General features: G+C 45.0%; 2 protein-coding genes across 2 annotated transcripts; both read right to left on the reverse strand.

The window, feature by feature from the left end:
* Window positions 1-2873: 2873 nt before the first annotated feature.
* On the reverse strand, window positions 2874-3881 carry rasd3 (RASD family member 3). Its single transcript, XM_047578950.1, has one exon. It carries the CDS (start codon window positions 3860-3862, stop codon window positions 3224-3226), a length of 639 nt encoding a protein of 212 aa, XP_047434906.1. The 5' UTR covers window positions 3863-3881; the 3' UTR covers window positions 2874-3223.
* Window positions 3882-9584: 5703 nt separating this feature from the next.
* LOC125004385 (fascin-like) lies at window positions 9585-16371 on the reverse strand. Its single transcript, XM_047578945.1, has 5 exons — window positions 15173-16371; window positions 12508-12664; window positions 12283-12404; window positions 11817-11987; window positions 9585-11012 (listed from the first exon to the last, which is right to left on the reverse strand). The coding sequence occupies exons 1-5, from the start codon at window positions 16002-16004 to the stop codon at window positions 10807-10809; spliced, it is 1488 nt and encodes a 495-aa protein (XP_047434901.1). The 5' UTR covers window positions 16005-16371; the 3' UTR covers window positions 9585-10806.
* Window positions 16372-17310: the final 939 nt, after the last annotated feature.

Consider the following 17310-nt stretch of genomic DNA (forward strand, 5'->3'; position numbering starts at 1 on the left):
TTGGAAAACACATAGTTGACAGTTGCTATGGAGACGAACAGGGCTTGCTCTTTGATGACGTCATCATGTCGTACGGCCACAGAGGACCCGAGGTTTTAAATAGAAGCCCTCGACAGTAGTCTGTCAGAGTCCATCTTTCGATGGACATTTTAGGACCCCTCACCATCACTGTATGGAGGGGGGTACGACTCTGTGCCACTGGCCACAGAGACAACAGATCAGCTGTCCACTAGCAAAGAGACCTGATGGAAGTGGAGACTCTGAGGAGTCTCTGCCTGCACCCATCGGGTCTCTTTGCTGGTGTGCAACAGATCTATGACCGACTGACTGACTGACTGACTGACTGACCGACTGACTGACTGACCGACCGACTGACCGACCGACTGACTGACTGACCGACCGACCGACTGACTGACTTACTGACTGACTGACCGACTGACCGACTGACCGACGACTGACCAACTGAACGACCGCCTGACTGACTTACTGACCGACTGACTTCTCCTGGCCCTGGATGTGAGACCAGGGGCATTACCTTGTTGAAACATCCAGTTTTGAAAGGCACAATGGAGACAGTTACATGACCAACACCAGCAGCATTCATGAATCCCCAAACCATGATGGATGGAGTCTCCACCGTCCTCTTGGTCCAATAACAGCTGGGATAGGCTCCAGCTCCAATTATTTTCGTCTCATTTAATTAAAGTCAGACAATAACTCCCACCTGGTCAATATAGGCCTGAATAACCTACAACCAAAGTGTATCTGTTTATAGCTGCTTTTTATATTCGAACAAGAATGGCTACTAGTTGATGCCCTTGTTATATCTTGGTTTCCTGAAGCTCATCCAGTGTAAAAGTTTTAGGGAGCAGCCTGTGAGCTAATTTAGTCATTCAACATCAGCCTTTATAAACGGGGTCAGTTATAAAAATAGCTCTACTCTTTGCATAAAACTGCATCTCTTTGTCATGGGAAGTGGACACACACACACACACAGAGACACAGGCACCTGTTGTAAATCAGCAGGAAAAAAGGGGATAAACAAAACCACTGGTGTCGTCGTGTGCGCTCTCTTCACGTGCTGCCTCTGATCATTTACATGTCGGCTCTATATTCTGCTCCTTGTCTGCGTAACACAAAAGAGGAGCTGTGACTGAAGACAAGACAAGGATTCTGCCAAGGATGTTGTTGCAAGATGACACAATGGACGTATCTGAGGGGCAACTTGTGCTGTCCAAAAGTGGACTCAAGTGACTTTATTTCCCACATATTACATACAGATCACACTTTAAGTAAAACAATGTAAAGAAAATCACAAAAATACAAGGACCTTTGGTTTGAGCAGTTCAGTCTCTTAAATTCAAGACTGTAGGGCCCTTGAGAAAAGCACTTACGTAACTACATAAAAGTCTGTGAAGGTTCTCAGTCGTCCAGGTCATGGTTTTTCCAAAAGGCGTTGATTAAAGGAAACTGGACTTCAGTTCTGAAGAAGCCACTCGGATGAACGACGAAACGTGTTCAAGAAATTAACTATGTAAACTTCTCCTTGAGCGCTACACGCAGTTGTGCTGATCAGTGAAGTCTATCTTGCCTTATCTTATAGTCAGACAGGTGAACAGGCATGTACCAGGAAGTAGAATAAGAACTGAAAACAACACAGGCACTAAAACTGCCACGTAGATATTGGGAAGCAAATACTAAAACCTGTAAGTTCCATATAAGTGACAATGATGTGACTCTATTTAGAGACAGATATAGACAGGACTGCACAGTAAGGACAAGCAAAACAAGCAACTGTTTGTGGAAAAAAAGAGTCACATCATTGTCACTTATATGGAACTTACAGGTTTTAGTATTTGCTTCCCAATATCTACGTTGGAGTTTTAGTGCCTGTGTTGTTTTCAGTTATTATTCTACTTCCTGGTACATGCCTGTTCACCTGTCTGACTATGCAACCCAACCGACTATAAGATAAGGCAAGATAGACTTCACTGATCAGGACAACAATGTTACGCTTTGGTTATAGGTTATTCAGGCACATATTGACCAGGTGGGTCAGTCAGTCAGTCGGTCAGTCGGTCAGTCAGTCGATCATAGATCTGTTCTCCACCAGCAAAGAGACCCGATGGGTGCAGGCAGAGACTCCTCAGAGTCTCCACATCCATCAGGTCTCTTTGCTAGTGGACAGCTGATCTGTTGTCTCTGTGGCCAGTGGCACAGAGTCGTACCCCCCTCCATACAGTGATGGTGAGGGGTCCTGAAATGTCCATTGAAAGATGGACTCTGACAAACTACTGTCGAGGGCTTCTATTTAAAACCTCTGTTCCTCTGTGGCCATACGACATGATGACCTCATGATGACGTCATGAAAGAGAAAGCCCTGTTCGTCTCCATAGCAACTGTCAACTAAGTATTTTCGAAATGTGTAAACAAACTGGCTCATGTCATGTCGATAGTTTAACTTCATAATTAAACCTCGGAGACATCTGCTGGACACGCTGGCGTGGACATAATGTGACGGACTGTTTTCTCACTTCCTGGTTTATTTACAGCTTGACCTCAGCTGACCTCGTATGTCTGTGAATTTAAACCAGCGATAAAAACCCTTCAAACGGTGAAAGCCTTTCAGTTATTTCTGTATGACAGTAATAAATATCCATCCTTTCATCTGTGTTAGCCACTTGGTTCTCTTGTATTCAGACAGATGATTGAATCATTCTTCTGGTTGAGTACGTGCAGGTGCAACATAAGTTAAATTCTGTGTGAGTTTTGGAGTCAAATGAGCAGTTTTATGTGCACTGCTCCGTTTTTGTGAGTATAACATGTGGAGAACTAACTGTAAGGGTTTAAAGAAATGAAACTGCAAACACAAATCAATAAAGTTGTTTTATTTACATGACATGAAAAAATGTACGTTTAATATCAAACGACACGAACTCGTTAACACTCGTCAACATATAGACTATAAAGTGCATCCTGTTGCTGCCCTTGTCATTATTCATAGGTTGTTACTTGTCCGCCCGCTTGAGATCAAATCGGGCTGTATGTGGCCCTTGAACTAAAATGAGTTTGATACCCCTGCCTTAGATTATAATAAATATGAAAAAGTTTTCGTCCTTCCAGGACAATAAAGTTCCACTTCGGGACCTTTCCACCTCTGGACAGCAGGTAGGTGGGTGGGTGATGACCAGCAACACCTGAACACCGGAAGTCCGGAGCGTTTCTACGACAGGACGCAGCTGTCGTGCTTCTTCAGCGGGGGTCTCTTCTTCGCTGCCGTTCTCGGTATCGTGTCCCTGCGTCTCAACACTGCGGGGCTCAGCCGGTGCGGCACATTCACCTGCTGCAGCAGCGCGCTGAACACGCCCACAGCGTTCCCACCTGTGCGCGCGGACGCCTCCACAAAGTTGGCGTCCCACTCCCCCTCCACCGTGGCCATGGCCCCCACCGCGGGCACCACGCGACCCTCCGCCTCGGTCAGGTCCGCCTTGCTGCCGACCACCGTGATGGGCGCGCTCTTGTCGCCCCGCAGCTCCAGGATCTCGTCGCGGAGCCTCCGCACCTCCTCGAAGGACGCGGCGTCATCCACGGCGTACACCAGCGCGAAAGCGTCGCTGTTCCGGATGCGCAGCTGCCGCATGGCCGGGAACGAGTAGCTCCCGCTAGTGTCTAAAATCTCCAGACGCGTCTTCCCGGTGCTCGCGAGGTTGTCGTACTCCAGCACGTGGAGCTCCTCGACTGTGCGCGTGTACTTGTGCTCGAAGCGGTCGCGGAGGAAGCGGTGGATGAGCGCGCTCTTCCCGACCCCCGCTGCTCCGAGGAACACCAGCCGGACGGTGACGGGATGTCCCGACTGAGACATGCTGAGCCGAGGACGTGAGTCGTGTGTCACCCTCTGTCTTTCTGCGACTCTTTTATAGGCGGCTCCGCAACGACCAGCCCCTATTACCTCCCACCCTCCTCTGCCCTGCGCGTGATATTGAGCACGATTAAAAACACACCACTCACAGAGTGGAACGTGCACTGGAAACACAAGTGATTCATGAATATATAGTGTTTTTTCTTTCCTTTTTTAACTCGACAATAACCTCTCAGGGCCGATATTAGCTCGACTCACTCTTACCACAAACATGCGCCCTTGTTTGCATCACGAGTCAAGGAGCTTTTTCTCGGGAACCTCAAATAAACCATTTCCGCAACATAGTTTATGAACGTGCTGGAGATCGGCTGATAATCATACTTAAAGGTCATGTTGTTTGTCAAACAGACAAAAGCAGGCGCGTTTCAGATTTCGTGTAGCCTCCTATAGCCAACTCAAATAATAGCCTATAGGAAGGAGACACTGTAGACGTAGACTTTATTCATCCACAAGGGAAATGACTTGGTCACAGTAGTTTTGTTTGACATAAACAAACACTCTTGAGAAGTAAAATAAAATAAAATAAAAAATACAACATAATATAATAATATACAAATAAATATATGTAAATAATATAAATATATAATAAAATAGTAAAATATAATTAAATAAATCAATTTGCATATGAACAAACGTACAAGAAATAGAGACAGAATTAAACAGATTGATGATTAATAGAACTGTCCTGCACTAGAGCATAGCTTTGTGACTATTTATAGTTCGCGTTGTGTTGAAACAGCATCAGGGAAGTGGCGATTCAACTGTTTGACATGTTTCCGTTATTTGGCCAAGCTCATTGACTTAAAAGGGGGGCTGTCAAAATGATAGAAACAGTGCAACACAATTCTACTACAAACCACAATGAACACACGGTTCAACAGCTCTCCCTGATTTTAATAAAACGCTCAGTAACCAACCCCGATCTTCATGCAGGATTATTATTATTATTTTTCTTATTATTATCATTATTTTCAACCACCACAGCCTCCATCACACAGGTGACCTGACGTGCCACGCATTACACTCGGCCATCGCTTTGTTTTTCTTCATTTGGCTCATTTCCCTCATTGCTTTTACTCTCGGTTCACCGTCTCTCACATGGTTTTGTTATTGTGCTCCTAGGAACCGGCGGCCCGGCTGGAGTGCGCCTCGCCATAAAGAGACGGCCATTCATGCACACACGACCGAGAAACGCACACGTGCGCTCGTATTTACTCCAGGCGTGAGTCATGGAAGGTTTCTCTTTTCCTGCAAAGATCTGCTGTTTGATACAAACACGCGCTTCCCGTTGCGCGTTGTCACCTGTTGAAAAAAACACACATGGGAGCACGACGTTACGGGAAACACTCTAATTGTAGATTCAGATGGAACCGTCTGGACAATCAGACGGCTGCGATATGAGCGGCTGAGTGGACCCCACCCTGCATGATTTCTTGAGAAGCACTTAGTGACATGATGAAGTCAAACAGACTGATAGCACGTCAGATGGAGAGCGGGGATTGGGATTTCAAAATAGCACTCGGGGTAATATAAAGCCAACAATGAGGTTTTATTCATCATCATCATCATCATCATCATCATTATTATTATTATTTTTATTATCATTATTTTTATTATTATTATTATTATCATTATTTTTATTATATTATTACTATTATTATTATTATTATTATTATTATTATTATTATTATTATTATTATTATTATTATTATTTTTATGTAGTAGTAGTAGTTGTGTCACAAGATGCAGTTAACAATATTTCACTGGTCTCATTCTGACCTGAACTCTCTAGACGTGGCTATCGCTGGGCAAATACATGTTATGATAATTCGTCAACGTGAGTGTGCAGTTGCGTTAGTTTGTTCTTTTTCTTATCTCTACCCTTGAAGAAGGTCTGTGCAATAACACGAGGGAGCAAATAAGTCAGGACCGAATTAAACAGACCGAAGTCATTGAGACCCCGAGCGCAACAACCCTTTCAGCAGCGTCCTTCAGTGCAAACCCGTTAAATGTTCGTGACAGATAAGACATAAATCTCATATCAATTTCCCAGTGAGTACCGATTAATCAGTGCGTCTTCCTCCGTTGATAACCAAGAACTTTAGAGAAGTGGAGTCCTGATCTGATAAGATGTGGCTGTAGCTACGTCACATAAAGTTGGTGATATGTTGTGTTAAAGGGTCGTTCTCAAACTCATTACAGAAATATAACTAGTTTAATTAGGATTAGATAAAAACCGATGTGTCTATTTACTTTTGGTCATATAGTGCATCAAGTGAAACCAGTTTTAAATCACCTACACATAATCTACAGCAGATGGCAGCAGCGGACACGTTAAAACAGGCGAACAGTCTGATGTACTCGTTCAGAGCAGATACACTGGAAAATGACTGCCTTTAGAAATATACACCGATCATACATAACAATATGACCACATTCCTAATATTGTGTAGGTCTCCCTTGTGCCTCCAAAACAGTTGTGACTCATCAGTGAGTGGACATGGGCCCTCTGAGGGCGTCTTGTGGAGTCTGGTAAAAGAAAAGTTGTTAGTGGGGGTCTTTGGTCAGTTTGGGATCTAGTGAATTTGGAGGTCAACAACATGTGCTGTTGTTCCTAAACCATGTTTGTGTGTGTGTGTCTGTGTCAGGCTGCATCTTGCTGGGGATGGCTGCTGCCATCAAGGAGTGTTATTGTGGTACATACCTAAGTAACAAGAATGTCAGGTCCAAGAGTTTGCCAGCAAAAATGGTCAGTGTTATCGTTACTTCTCCTGTCAGTGGTCATAATGTTATGCTTGATCGGTGGTGTAATTTAATGTATGAATGAAAACCAGTTCCTCCCACGTTTTGACTGTGCTGATCGTGTCGGTCCAAGTATTTGGACTGGCCTGCAGTGCAATCCGAGAAGGATAGGGAGAAAAAAATCTCAATTACAACTGAAGGACTGGTGAGAGAAGAAGATCATCCCAAGCACAGACAAGGAACGACATATTAAGCCAGAGACTGAGAAAATAAACACACATCACATACAAAAGGAAAAAAAAAAAAAAAAAAACCTTGCCGGCCCAGGTAAGAAATTCTACATCTGCCACCGTTCTCACTCTCCTTGATCACCCTCTTTCTCTTCTTTCATTTCCTGCTTTTGTCTCTTTCTGCTGTTTATTCTCTCTTCCACTCCGGTGCCATATTTTCTGGCAGGCATTTTTGGCTCCAGCTGGACATGTGTTTTCTCTTTACACACAACGCCCCCTTCCAACCCCCACCCTCAAAAAAAAAACAAAAAAACGACTAACTGAAAAGGACGGAGACTATTGAATTAATATAAGCACAATGGATGGTCCAATTCATTTGGGGACTATCGCATGTCTGTGCTCATCCTCAGGCTCTTTATTTACCAAGTCTTCTTCCAGTCATTTAGCATGTAAGCAGCACCCACGCAACACTCAGCATCGCACGGTTTATTTGATGTATTGATCTATGAGCGTCTGTTATATTCCTGAAAATGCATCCTCTTTCGTCCCTGCTATCACTTGTTACCATGGCAACGTGAAGTGATCCCGCGGCGTAAAATGAAGGGTGCTCATTTTTATTCGCTCTCGTGTGCAGTGTGAGTCCAAATTCACATGCGAAGTTTTGCATAAACTCATTTTTGTTGTGGGGCGAGTTGAACTCAGAGAGTTGAGTTTCCTCTGCAGAAGGACAGAGAAAGTAGAGTAGGTTACCTCCCTCTCCACCTCGCATTCCTGTTTCTTCTACAGTTCTGGATCAGCGAAATCTCAAGAGGACATGATGCAAGCTCTTTCTTTTTTTTCTTTTTTTTTTTTCTTCTCCCACACACAAATGGCTTTTTCAAAACCATGACAATGAATTTTCTTGTTGAATCACGATGGTTGCCAGACTGAGAGTGCCCATAGCCCCTAAAAGGAAGAGATAATGGGCAGCCACCCACATTCAATTCAGGCTAAGAGCGAAAGGGACATGTGACCTGGTGCAACAATTAACTAGTTGTTTTGGTTTGACAGCGTGCAGTATAAAAGTACAGATCTGATACTTTCCCTCTTGGCTCAAGCTCTGAGATTTTTAGCCCTTTGTGCAAGATCATTATATGATTGCACTACTTAGAGCTTTTCCTGTTATCGGTTTTATTTTTTTTCTAGGATTGATTCATTCAAATTACAAAAAAGACTAGTACTGTTAACAACTAGGGGCAGGTTTTTAAAGTCAAGTTGCTGATGACATCACTAATAAAGAAACAGTGCAACAATGAAATCTATATTCCTGACCTGCTGAGAACAGACAGAATGAGCTACATACTGTGCTCTGCAGATATGTATAGCCTGTATAAAAATAGGCCGGACGTCAGCACCGTCAATTGCATTTAATAGTCCTCCACAGTGGTTTGTAAGATGGGGTAGTGTAGCTGGCGTCAAAATATGCAGTATTTCTCTGCCTTCTCGCTCTACTGCAACTGAAGGTCTTATGACTTAAAAAATTAAATTCACCAGCAAATTGTTTATTAGGAGCCTTCTTCTCTCTGTTACTGCAGGGCATTTGGTTGGTTGTTGAGAGGATTCGGACCGTTCCTCCGCTAGCGTTAGCAGATCAGATGAGTGTAGGAATGTTGCAGCAGTACTTTTGTTGTATTTCAGAACTGACTTACTTATTTAGGGCACCATGGTTGCATTATGCACAGTTGATGAACACACTGGAATCCTCACCTGTCTTCTAGGAGGCATCCATGTTGTTATTGTCACATGATCGGTGATTAGTCGACATGATGCTTAAAGCCTCATGTAACAGGAGAGAAGTCATATAAGCCCTAATGGTAACTTGTGACGCCATAGTTTGAGTTACATGCTACCATTAGCATAGTAGCATGCACAGAATGTCAATGTAGACACAACTGATTCTCAATTAATTCAAAATGAGAACAAAATCCAAAGATGCAAAGAGTTTGAGTGGAGCATAGGTGATCGAATGATGTCTTGGTGGACTACAAGTAACTTTAACACGCCACTTAATGTAGAAGTTATGTAAAAATTCAAACCCTTTTAAGACGTCAACATTGGGGAAATTTGCTCCAGAAACCAAGCCTTTGTAAATATGTTAATATGTTTATTAATGCGATTTAACGCACTTTTGGAGCCATTCTCAAGTGGCTTTTTGTGGAACTGCAGTTTGTTTACATGATAGCATTTGCTCATAGCACAAAACGTCCTCACAATTCACATATTTTGTGCAAAAAGGGAAAACTTTATTGCCGTTTTAACTAAGATCAGTTCAAATTTAAAGGCATGAAGGAGAAAAGACTGAATGCTCCATAGAAGGCACAGTCACACTGAGGCCCATGAGCCAGCCTCAAGTGGCTATTTGTGGAACTGCAGTTTTTTTACATTTGCTAAATAGCGCAAAAATTCCCTGCAAATCACATATTTTGTGCCAGTCCATTTGTTTGATTTTTTTTTTCATGTATATATCTCTTACAAAATGGTGACCAGACAGACTGACACCAGCAACCATTGACCTACACTGCTACCATGGCTAAAATCAGTTGCTCCTTGTAACAATCAGGCTTTGGCTGGTTTTCTTAAAACGAAATAGCTCAACATGAGAACTTTAAAAATGAAGATGAATAAAACACACAAAAAAAAATAAGAGGAGAAGGTTCACTGTTAAGAGGGAAAACTTTATTGGCGTTTTATCTCAGATCAGTTGAAATGTAAGAGCATGAAGGAGAAAAGACTGAATGCTCCATAGAAGGCACAGTCACGATGACGGCCAGAAACACGACTCTACCATATCGTCTAAGGCAGACAATTCATCACCACCAACATGTGCTTTTAACTCGGTTCAAATGGACACTTTCTCATTGTGCTGTCGTGTCACAATTAGATTTAATTTATTCATGACAGCAGCGTCTACGTATGTATTTATGTGCATTTAAGTATGTCCTGTGTGCTCATTAGGCCTTATCCAACACTCGCTCGGCCGAGAAGGCTCCTCCGCTCAATGGGTGCATTTAAAAGCTCCTTTCAGTCACCTCCATGAGTTTCCTCTTGGAATATGATTAAAACATGTTAATCATCTCGGGAGACAGGAGGGAGGCCTAAGTGGATCTACAGTTGAAGGAAAACCTGTAGCCACTGACTGAAGATGCATCTCTGAGGAGATTTTGTCTGCACACTGACAACCAACGAAGCAAAACTGGAAAGTGCACAGGCCGGAAAAAAAAAAGCCCAATCTGCCACCTTAACCCCTTTCTGTATTTCTATGGTTACAATGTTTTGTTTTTCATCCAGAGACAAAGAAAGCATTATTTACAGCAGAAGCATGTAAATCAGTAGCGTCCCTTTATCCAAGTGCTTTATGCATTTTAGTATGAAGGAGAAGAAGAAGAAGAAGAAGAGATGAAAGCAGAGTTAGAGCCAGTGGGACATTTATCGGGAGAAGGTTAGATATCGTAAGTTATGAGTTATATCATGTCACCAGTAGATAGCACAGATAGGCACGACTAATAACAGCAGTTGTCCTGACGTCCACCAGGTACAGCTTGTGTTAAATATGACTGGAGGTGAAACAAGTAATGTGTAACTGACCACACTATAACACATTCATTGAAACAGCAAGTGATTGAGAATTCAAAACTCCAGTAAAAAGCCCAGTAAGAAGAGATAATGAAAGTAAAAAAAAAAAAAAAAACACCTGTAGCGCTTTGGTGCCATGACTTCCAGTTTATCGCTTTCAGGTCCCACCACACATCCATCCAAACAACTTCACAACTACACACACATGCACGCGCACGTATGCAAAAAAACAAACAACAACAACAACAACAAAAGAAAATAAAAGAACAGCTAGTTTGATGCATTGTGTCCGACTGTGCTTTCTCAGTATTCCCAGAGGGTGGCGTTGTCCAGGGAGTCTGCGCTGGCCTTCAGCCCTCCAGCGTGGTCTCCTTTAAGGTACTTCCCGCCCAGGGCACGGATGGCCATCTTGTTGAGGTCGCAGAACTCAAGCAGGAACTGGACGGGCGAGGAGCTTCCGCACATGACCGCTGAGTCGTCTCCAACGCACCAGTACTTCCCCTGAGAGTCTGGACAAACAAGACACTTAATGAAGACTGACGCACACGTACACACACATACATACACGGCACATATAGAGCCAGGTGATAAGTGCTCACTACACTACAACGTCATTAGAGGTTCCCAGTGATGGTGATGTAATCGTCAATGTATGTGTGAAGTGTTGTGGTGAACACTAGATTTCTAAGGGTTAAAATTTTAATCTTAAAGTTACACTTACCAGGTGCTGCAAAACTATTTTCTATGCTTTTTTATACATATTTTTGCATTGATATATATTTTAGTATATTTTATAGATATACAGATTTTATAGATATACCTTTGTATATTTTATATCTACTTGTTTTTCTTTCTTTTTTACATATTTACTTTGTATATTGCATGTACTGTATAGTTTGCATATTGCTTTTGTATATTTTACATACTCTTTGTATATTGCTTATACACTGTCGCTCAATAAACTAATAAACGTCTTGTCGTGAATTGTGACAAGGTGATTTATATAAATAGGAAATAAAAGAGTAATGAGTTTTTTTTTATACATTCTACCTCTATTTTATTTTATTTTGTGACACTTTTTGCCTACTTTTATTCCTCCTGTCTCTGTGCGATGACGCCACCGGGTATCAAAATTAAAATGCGAAGGATTTGAATGTGTCAGGATGTCAGGAGAAGCGAACACACTTACTTTCCTACGGTCGTAAGCCACGCAACATTTATAGAGACTATGTGTCTTCTGCTACAAAAGCAAAACATGCTTGAAAACCTCCACGACGGTGAAAATGATGTGATTTTTGAACACAACTGCAAACCTTTTAGGGAGTAGCCGCCGTTGTGGAACTCCAGCTGGAAAACATCGTATGATGCTCGGTTGGAGTCCAGCGTCGCCGTTCCAGCCTTGCGAGCCCCGATGAAGCCATGTTCGCCGCGGAGGACGATGAGCGGACGGTTGATCAGCTTCATCAGGAACTGCTCAGCCTCCCCTGAACACACAGACCGGTCAGGGCTCTGTTTCTCAAAACCATCCTGAAGTTAACAGACTAATAATTCAGAGGTACTGTGGTTAGCTAAACTTTGTAATTATTTTGGGAAATACAAATGGAGGGAAAGATGCACCGTAATCAGGAAGTACTGACACTTTTTCCTAAAATTTGAATGAATTAATCCCACAGCGCACTAAAAAAAGTACACACAGAGCTGGAGAGCATTCATTGCTTTCCATCCTTGCCCCTTTTCATGGCCTCGCCTTATTCCACACACGTCTCAAACATGGCTGACCTGCGTTGTCGATGGTAGCGGCCAGCTGTCCGTTCTTCTTAGCTATCACGTACTTGCCGTTGGCTGCGCGAACACACACACGACCATCACGCCACTCCAGTTCAAAGTAACTGTTGGCAGACCTGAAACACGCCCACACATAACAGAGCTCAGTCAACAGACTGTGAAGGATGGTTACGTATGAACGAAAGTGTGCTGTATGTGTGTGTGTGTGCTCGCAGGTACTTGGTGGAGGCGGTGCACTGCAGTCCTCCGCTTGCTGTCAGCGTCCAGTATTTTCCGGCAGCAGTTCGGAAGGCACACTTCCTGTCCTCGCGACTCATCTCCAACTGGAAGACTTCCTGGTCCCCTTCCTCGTCCTGATTGGCCGACAGGTCCATGCCTAGAAAAGTGGGGCAGCACGCTGTCAGATTTCATTTCTCTCTGGAGGTTTGAAACTTCCCTACCCTGATTCATGGTGTTCCCCCCTCTGGGACAGGCTCTTAAAGGGACAGGACGTCCTAAACCCTCTGCACCCGAATGTGTGGCTGAACAGATTTGTGCACCCATGCGGGCGATGTGCCGTCCTGAATGGGGCGAGATGAGAGGATGAAAGAGGAGAAAGAGTGAGAGGGTTTCCCACATGGTAAACGTTGATGAGTCAGCCCTAGATGATTAAACTAGACTGACCACTCAGAACCGCAGCACATTGAGTAATTGTACTGCGTTCTTATCTAATGAAGAAATATTTAGGCTGAAAAACACACATCATCTAATCAAGTCAAGTGCTGGCCAAGTACCATATGCCCATCAGGCACAACATTAAAACCACTGAAAGGAGAACATTTTGTGGTAATTCAATGTTCTGCTGGGAAACTTTTGGACCTTTTGGACCTGGCATTTGTGTGGACATTACTTAGACATGTACCACCCACCTAGACCAGACCAGGGACCCCCATCCCATAGCCTGCACAGCCTGACACAGGTTTGGGAACAACTCAAAAAAACTCACTAGATCCCAAACTGGTCAAGTATCTGTGGGATGATTCACAGAGGCCCCTCCCCTCAACCCATTGAACCCAAAGCCCCAAAACCCAAAACATTGTGTTTCCAGACATCACTGGACACTCTGAGAAGACCCATGTCCATTATCTGATGAGTCACAACCTGACTGTATTCCTTTTAACGTGAGGTCCATGAACCCACTCACTAATGAAACCAGGCTCAAGTGGACATTAGAGGAACCACATTTTTTGCTATGGCCTCATTTTGCTTTTGCATGTTTGTGGTCAACTGACATCTATCTCTCAAATAGTCCCTTCTTCATGGTGTAGTTTTTGTCTAAAACTCTAAAACAGCCATAGAGCAGAGTGAAAACTATTTATTGGTTCATCACCAGGAGAATCTCTACAACCATCTTTTGAAGTTTACACCTCGAGACCGGAGCCACTGACCGACAATTGGTTGTTAGAGTATTATACACTGTAGAAAGAGGACGGGGTCACACAGTCTCCTTCAACTACAGGCAACAGACACTTCACTTTAAGAACAATAGGTTCTGGAGATCCTTTAAATGTCTGAGAACCCTTTTCTCGCTGTATAAGGTTCTTCGTGGAACTGAATCTCAAAAAGGCTCCATTAAGAACTGAAGTTCTCAGAACTGAAGTTCTCTGAAAAACAGGAAAACACAGAGTTTTTTGAAGGACCGATAGGCAGAAGGTTCCTTGAAACATTTTTAAAACGTTCCACTTATGGCATCAATGCAAAGAAGCACTTTCGGTTCCAATTTTGAACTTTTATTTTTAAGGGTGCAGTCAAAGAAGTTTCTGATGGTAACACCCAGAGTTGTTCCTGTTTTATCCCAAACTACTGAAAATCTACTTTGAGGAATCGTCTTCAAGAAACTCTACACGTCTAGTTGCCCTACCTTAGCGTTTCTGGATGTCTTAAAGTTCAGATAAAACCTTTTGGTCCTCACTAAGATATTGAAACAACAACATATTCTTGTACAAAACGCTTGTACATGGCCACACTAAGACTTTTACGACTAGATGCAAGATCCACAAACACTGGTGGTCCTTTGAAAACAGAGGAATTCGAGTCTCTCCGCCCTTTAAGTGAACGTCTTCTCCATCTTGCAATTACAGCCACAGTTGGGGTCACAAGAAGGAGTCACTCACTGCCCTGCACTGACCTCATTCAAACAAGCACAATCTCCCTTCTTACACAAGCCATCGCCCCTGGAATGCTCACACACACACACACAAACAAACACACACACACACACACACACATTACTCCAGAATACACTAATGCATATTGACTTCATGGATAAACTACTGTTAATGATCGGTCCCAGCAAAAAAAAGAGCCCCGGCTCAGACCCAGAGACAAAGAGGACGCATGTGGAAACAAAGATCCACATCGAAACGAACTGCCTGAGTCACACCTCTCTCTTTGTGGCCTCTTTTCTCTGCGCCTCCTCCATTTTACTCGCCTTTTGTCCCCAAAAAGCAAATCCGTCCTCATTCTCTGTCTATTCTGAGATAAAGAATGACGGATAACAGTGTAGGGCCCGGGCCGAGGCTGACCCTGGACCGGCAACCACAATGCAGGGGTAGAATTACTGCAGAAAAATGTTAAGCTAGGCAGGGACTGGCCAAAAAGGAGGGAGGGAGGGAGGGAAGGAGGGGGGAGAAAGTGAGAGCATGATAATGAGAAACACATGGTGTGGAAAAAAATGCAGTAACAGGGTCCTCTAATTCTGCTCTACCCCCACTGACATGCACATTAATATCATGCAACAGCTGGTTCTGGTGTGTGTGTGTTGAGTTATGCTGTGATTTCATCAGTGTGATATGAAATGGGACCCCCCCGCCCAGTCTGCTTCCGTGGAGCTGCAGAATCTCACCTTGCCTCGTGGAGACGTTTCTCTCGTTGCCCGCAGTCAGCACAACCTGCGCGTGGCTGCGCTCCAGGCCGAACAGCTCATCCTTCCCGACCTTCCCGCTCCTCCCCGACTTCATCGTGCCGCTGGGGCCCGCGGGCGCCAGGTAGCGGCCGTTGCAGTCGCGGAAGGCCACTTTCCCGGAGAGGAACTCCAGCATGTAGCCGGTGTCCTTGTCCGTCTTGGTGGACAGGGCGCCGTCATTGCGGAGGAAGCGGTTGTCGGAGGTCTCCAGGTGGTAGCGCTGGTCGCGGTAGACCAGTGTCACCAGGGAGTCGACGCCCCAGGGGACGTCCCGGTCTATGGACACCTCCTGCCGCTCCCCGTGCGCGCCCAGGCGGGCGAAGCGCTTGCGCGCGAAGCTGTAGATGTTGACCTGCGGGTGGACGGCCAGGTGCACGCTCCACCTCTCCGCCGGCGAGGCCGTCTGCGCGAAGCAGGTGATCCGGTCCTCGCTGCCGCAGAGGTACCGGCCGTGCGGCTCGGACTGCAGCGACCACCGCCCGTCCTCGTCCGCGGTGATGACGAAGCGGCAGTCCCGGCCGCGCGTCTCGCTGTCCGCGGTGACGTTGCCGTCTTTGTCCGTGGCGAGGTAGCGGCCCAGGTGGGAGAGGAAGAACACGACGCTGCCGTCCTCCCCGGTCTGCTCCAGGGTCCAGGTCTGCTTCTTCTTCAGGCTAGTGGCCGAGGCGTTGATCTTGAAGCCGAAGGTCTCCGCGGTCAGGTACTTGCCCTCGCTGTTGATCAGCCCCAGAGGGATCCGCAGCAGGTCCCCGCCGGCGCCGTTTGAGGACATGGTTGCCTTGTGACAAGGGGAGAAAGAAGATGCTGGGATCGCTGAGGAGACAGACACGCGGACGCAGAAAAAGAGGGAGAGAGAGAGAAAAAAAGGCTGTGGGGGTGTCTGAGGGAGGGACAGAGAGAGAGAGAGAGAGAGAGCTGCTCTGAGCTGACAGATGATGATGATGAAGATGAAGAGTGTCCCTTGACTGAAAAATCCAAACTGACTCGTTGGAGTTGCAGGGCTGGGAGTTTTTCTTCCTCTAACGGCGGTACACGCCCCAGATACAGGCAGAGGAACTGGAGGGAGATGACTGCAATTTGGGCCAAACCACCCCACCCCTGCACTGCTCTCCACTGCTCACCTACTACACATATAAATAAACTCAACAGTTGCCTGTGCACGCCAGCACACAGTCTACAGACGCCCCCCACTTTCTAATTGACATCAAAGTTCCACATGTGTGGGACCGTTCACCAGCTTAAAGGTGCTTAGACACGAAGTGATGTAAGAAAATGAGGGAAGGGGGGAAAGGCCATGCTTTTTTTTTTCTCTCACTCGTTCTCATCTCTGCTTTAATTGCCCCCGGTGACATCTTGTCATTGTGCTGTAGGACGAGAGGTCACGTCCGCTGCTATCCTCTCCACCCTCACCCCTCTTCCTTTTCTTGCCCAGTTACATAAACTCGATGTGAATCGACGTCGTGCACCGTGTGGCCCCGCTGTGCAGTTGTGCCTGACACACACGCATACAAATCAAAAGTGTGCACCATGGTTGTTTCCTGACCCTGTTTCCTTCTTTCTGATTCCACCCCTTTTCTGTCTTCTGGTCCCGTCAGTGCCGCCCGACTCTTCCGCCCTCCTCCCCTGGGCTCCAACGTGAACACCGCCCGCACATCCACCTTTTTGTTTATACTGGAAAGAGAGTGGACCGGTGTGTGCTCACAGTATCTACTCCTCACGCATAGCGCAGTGGTATCAATGCAAACCTCCATGGGAAGTCTGCGGCAGGTCTTTAACTGTAAATCAGGTTATGATGATAGTGTTTGGGCTGCGTGGTCAGAGCAAAGCTATCAGAGCTAAAAGCCAGAGGAGTGGCACTTAAACACTAACAGTTACATAACTTCACACTGCCTTCGTATGACTGGTCTACCTTGTGGGGGTAATTTGCATGATCCTTTTTTTTTTTAGGTTGTCTGTTAATGGGGAAATGGAACAGCTCACAAATTCACAACAGTTAATTTGCATAGGTTTGCATGTATACACTTGCATCATCTTGTGTCAGTATTCATGCAAATCACTGACTGGGAATGTTGTATGTT

Source organism: Mugil cephalus, chromosome 2 (genome assembly GCF_022458985.1).
Source record: "Mugil cephalus isolate CIBA_MC_2020 chromosome 2, CIBA_Mcephalus_1.1, whole genome shotgun sequence".
Taxonomy (NCBI): Eukaryota; Metazoa; Chordata; class Actinopteri; order Mugiliformes; family Mugilidae; genus Mugil; species Mugil cephalus.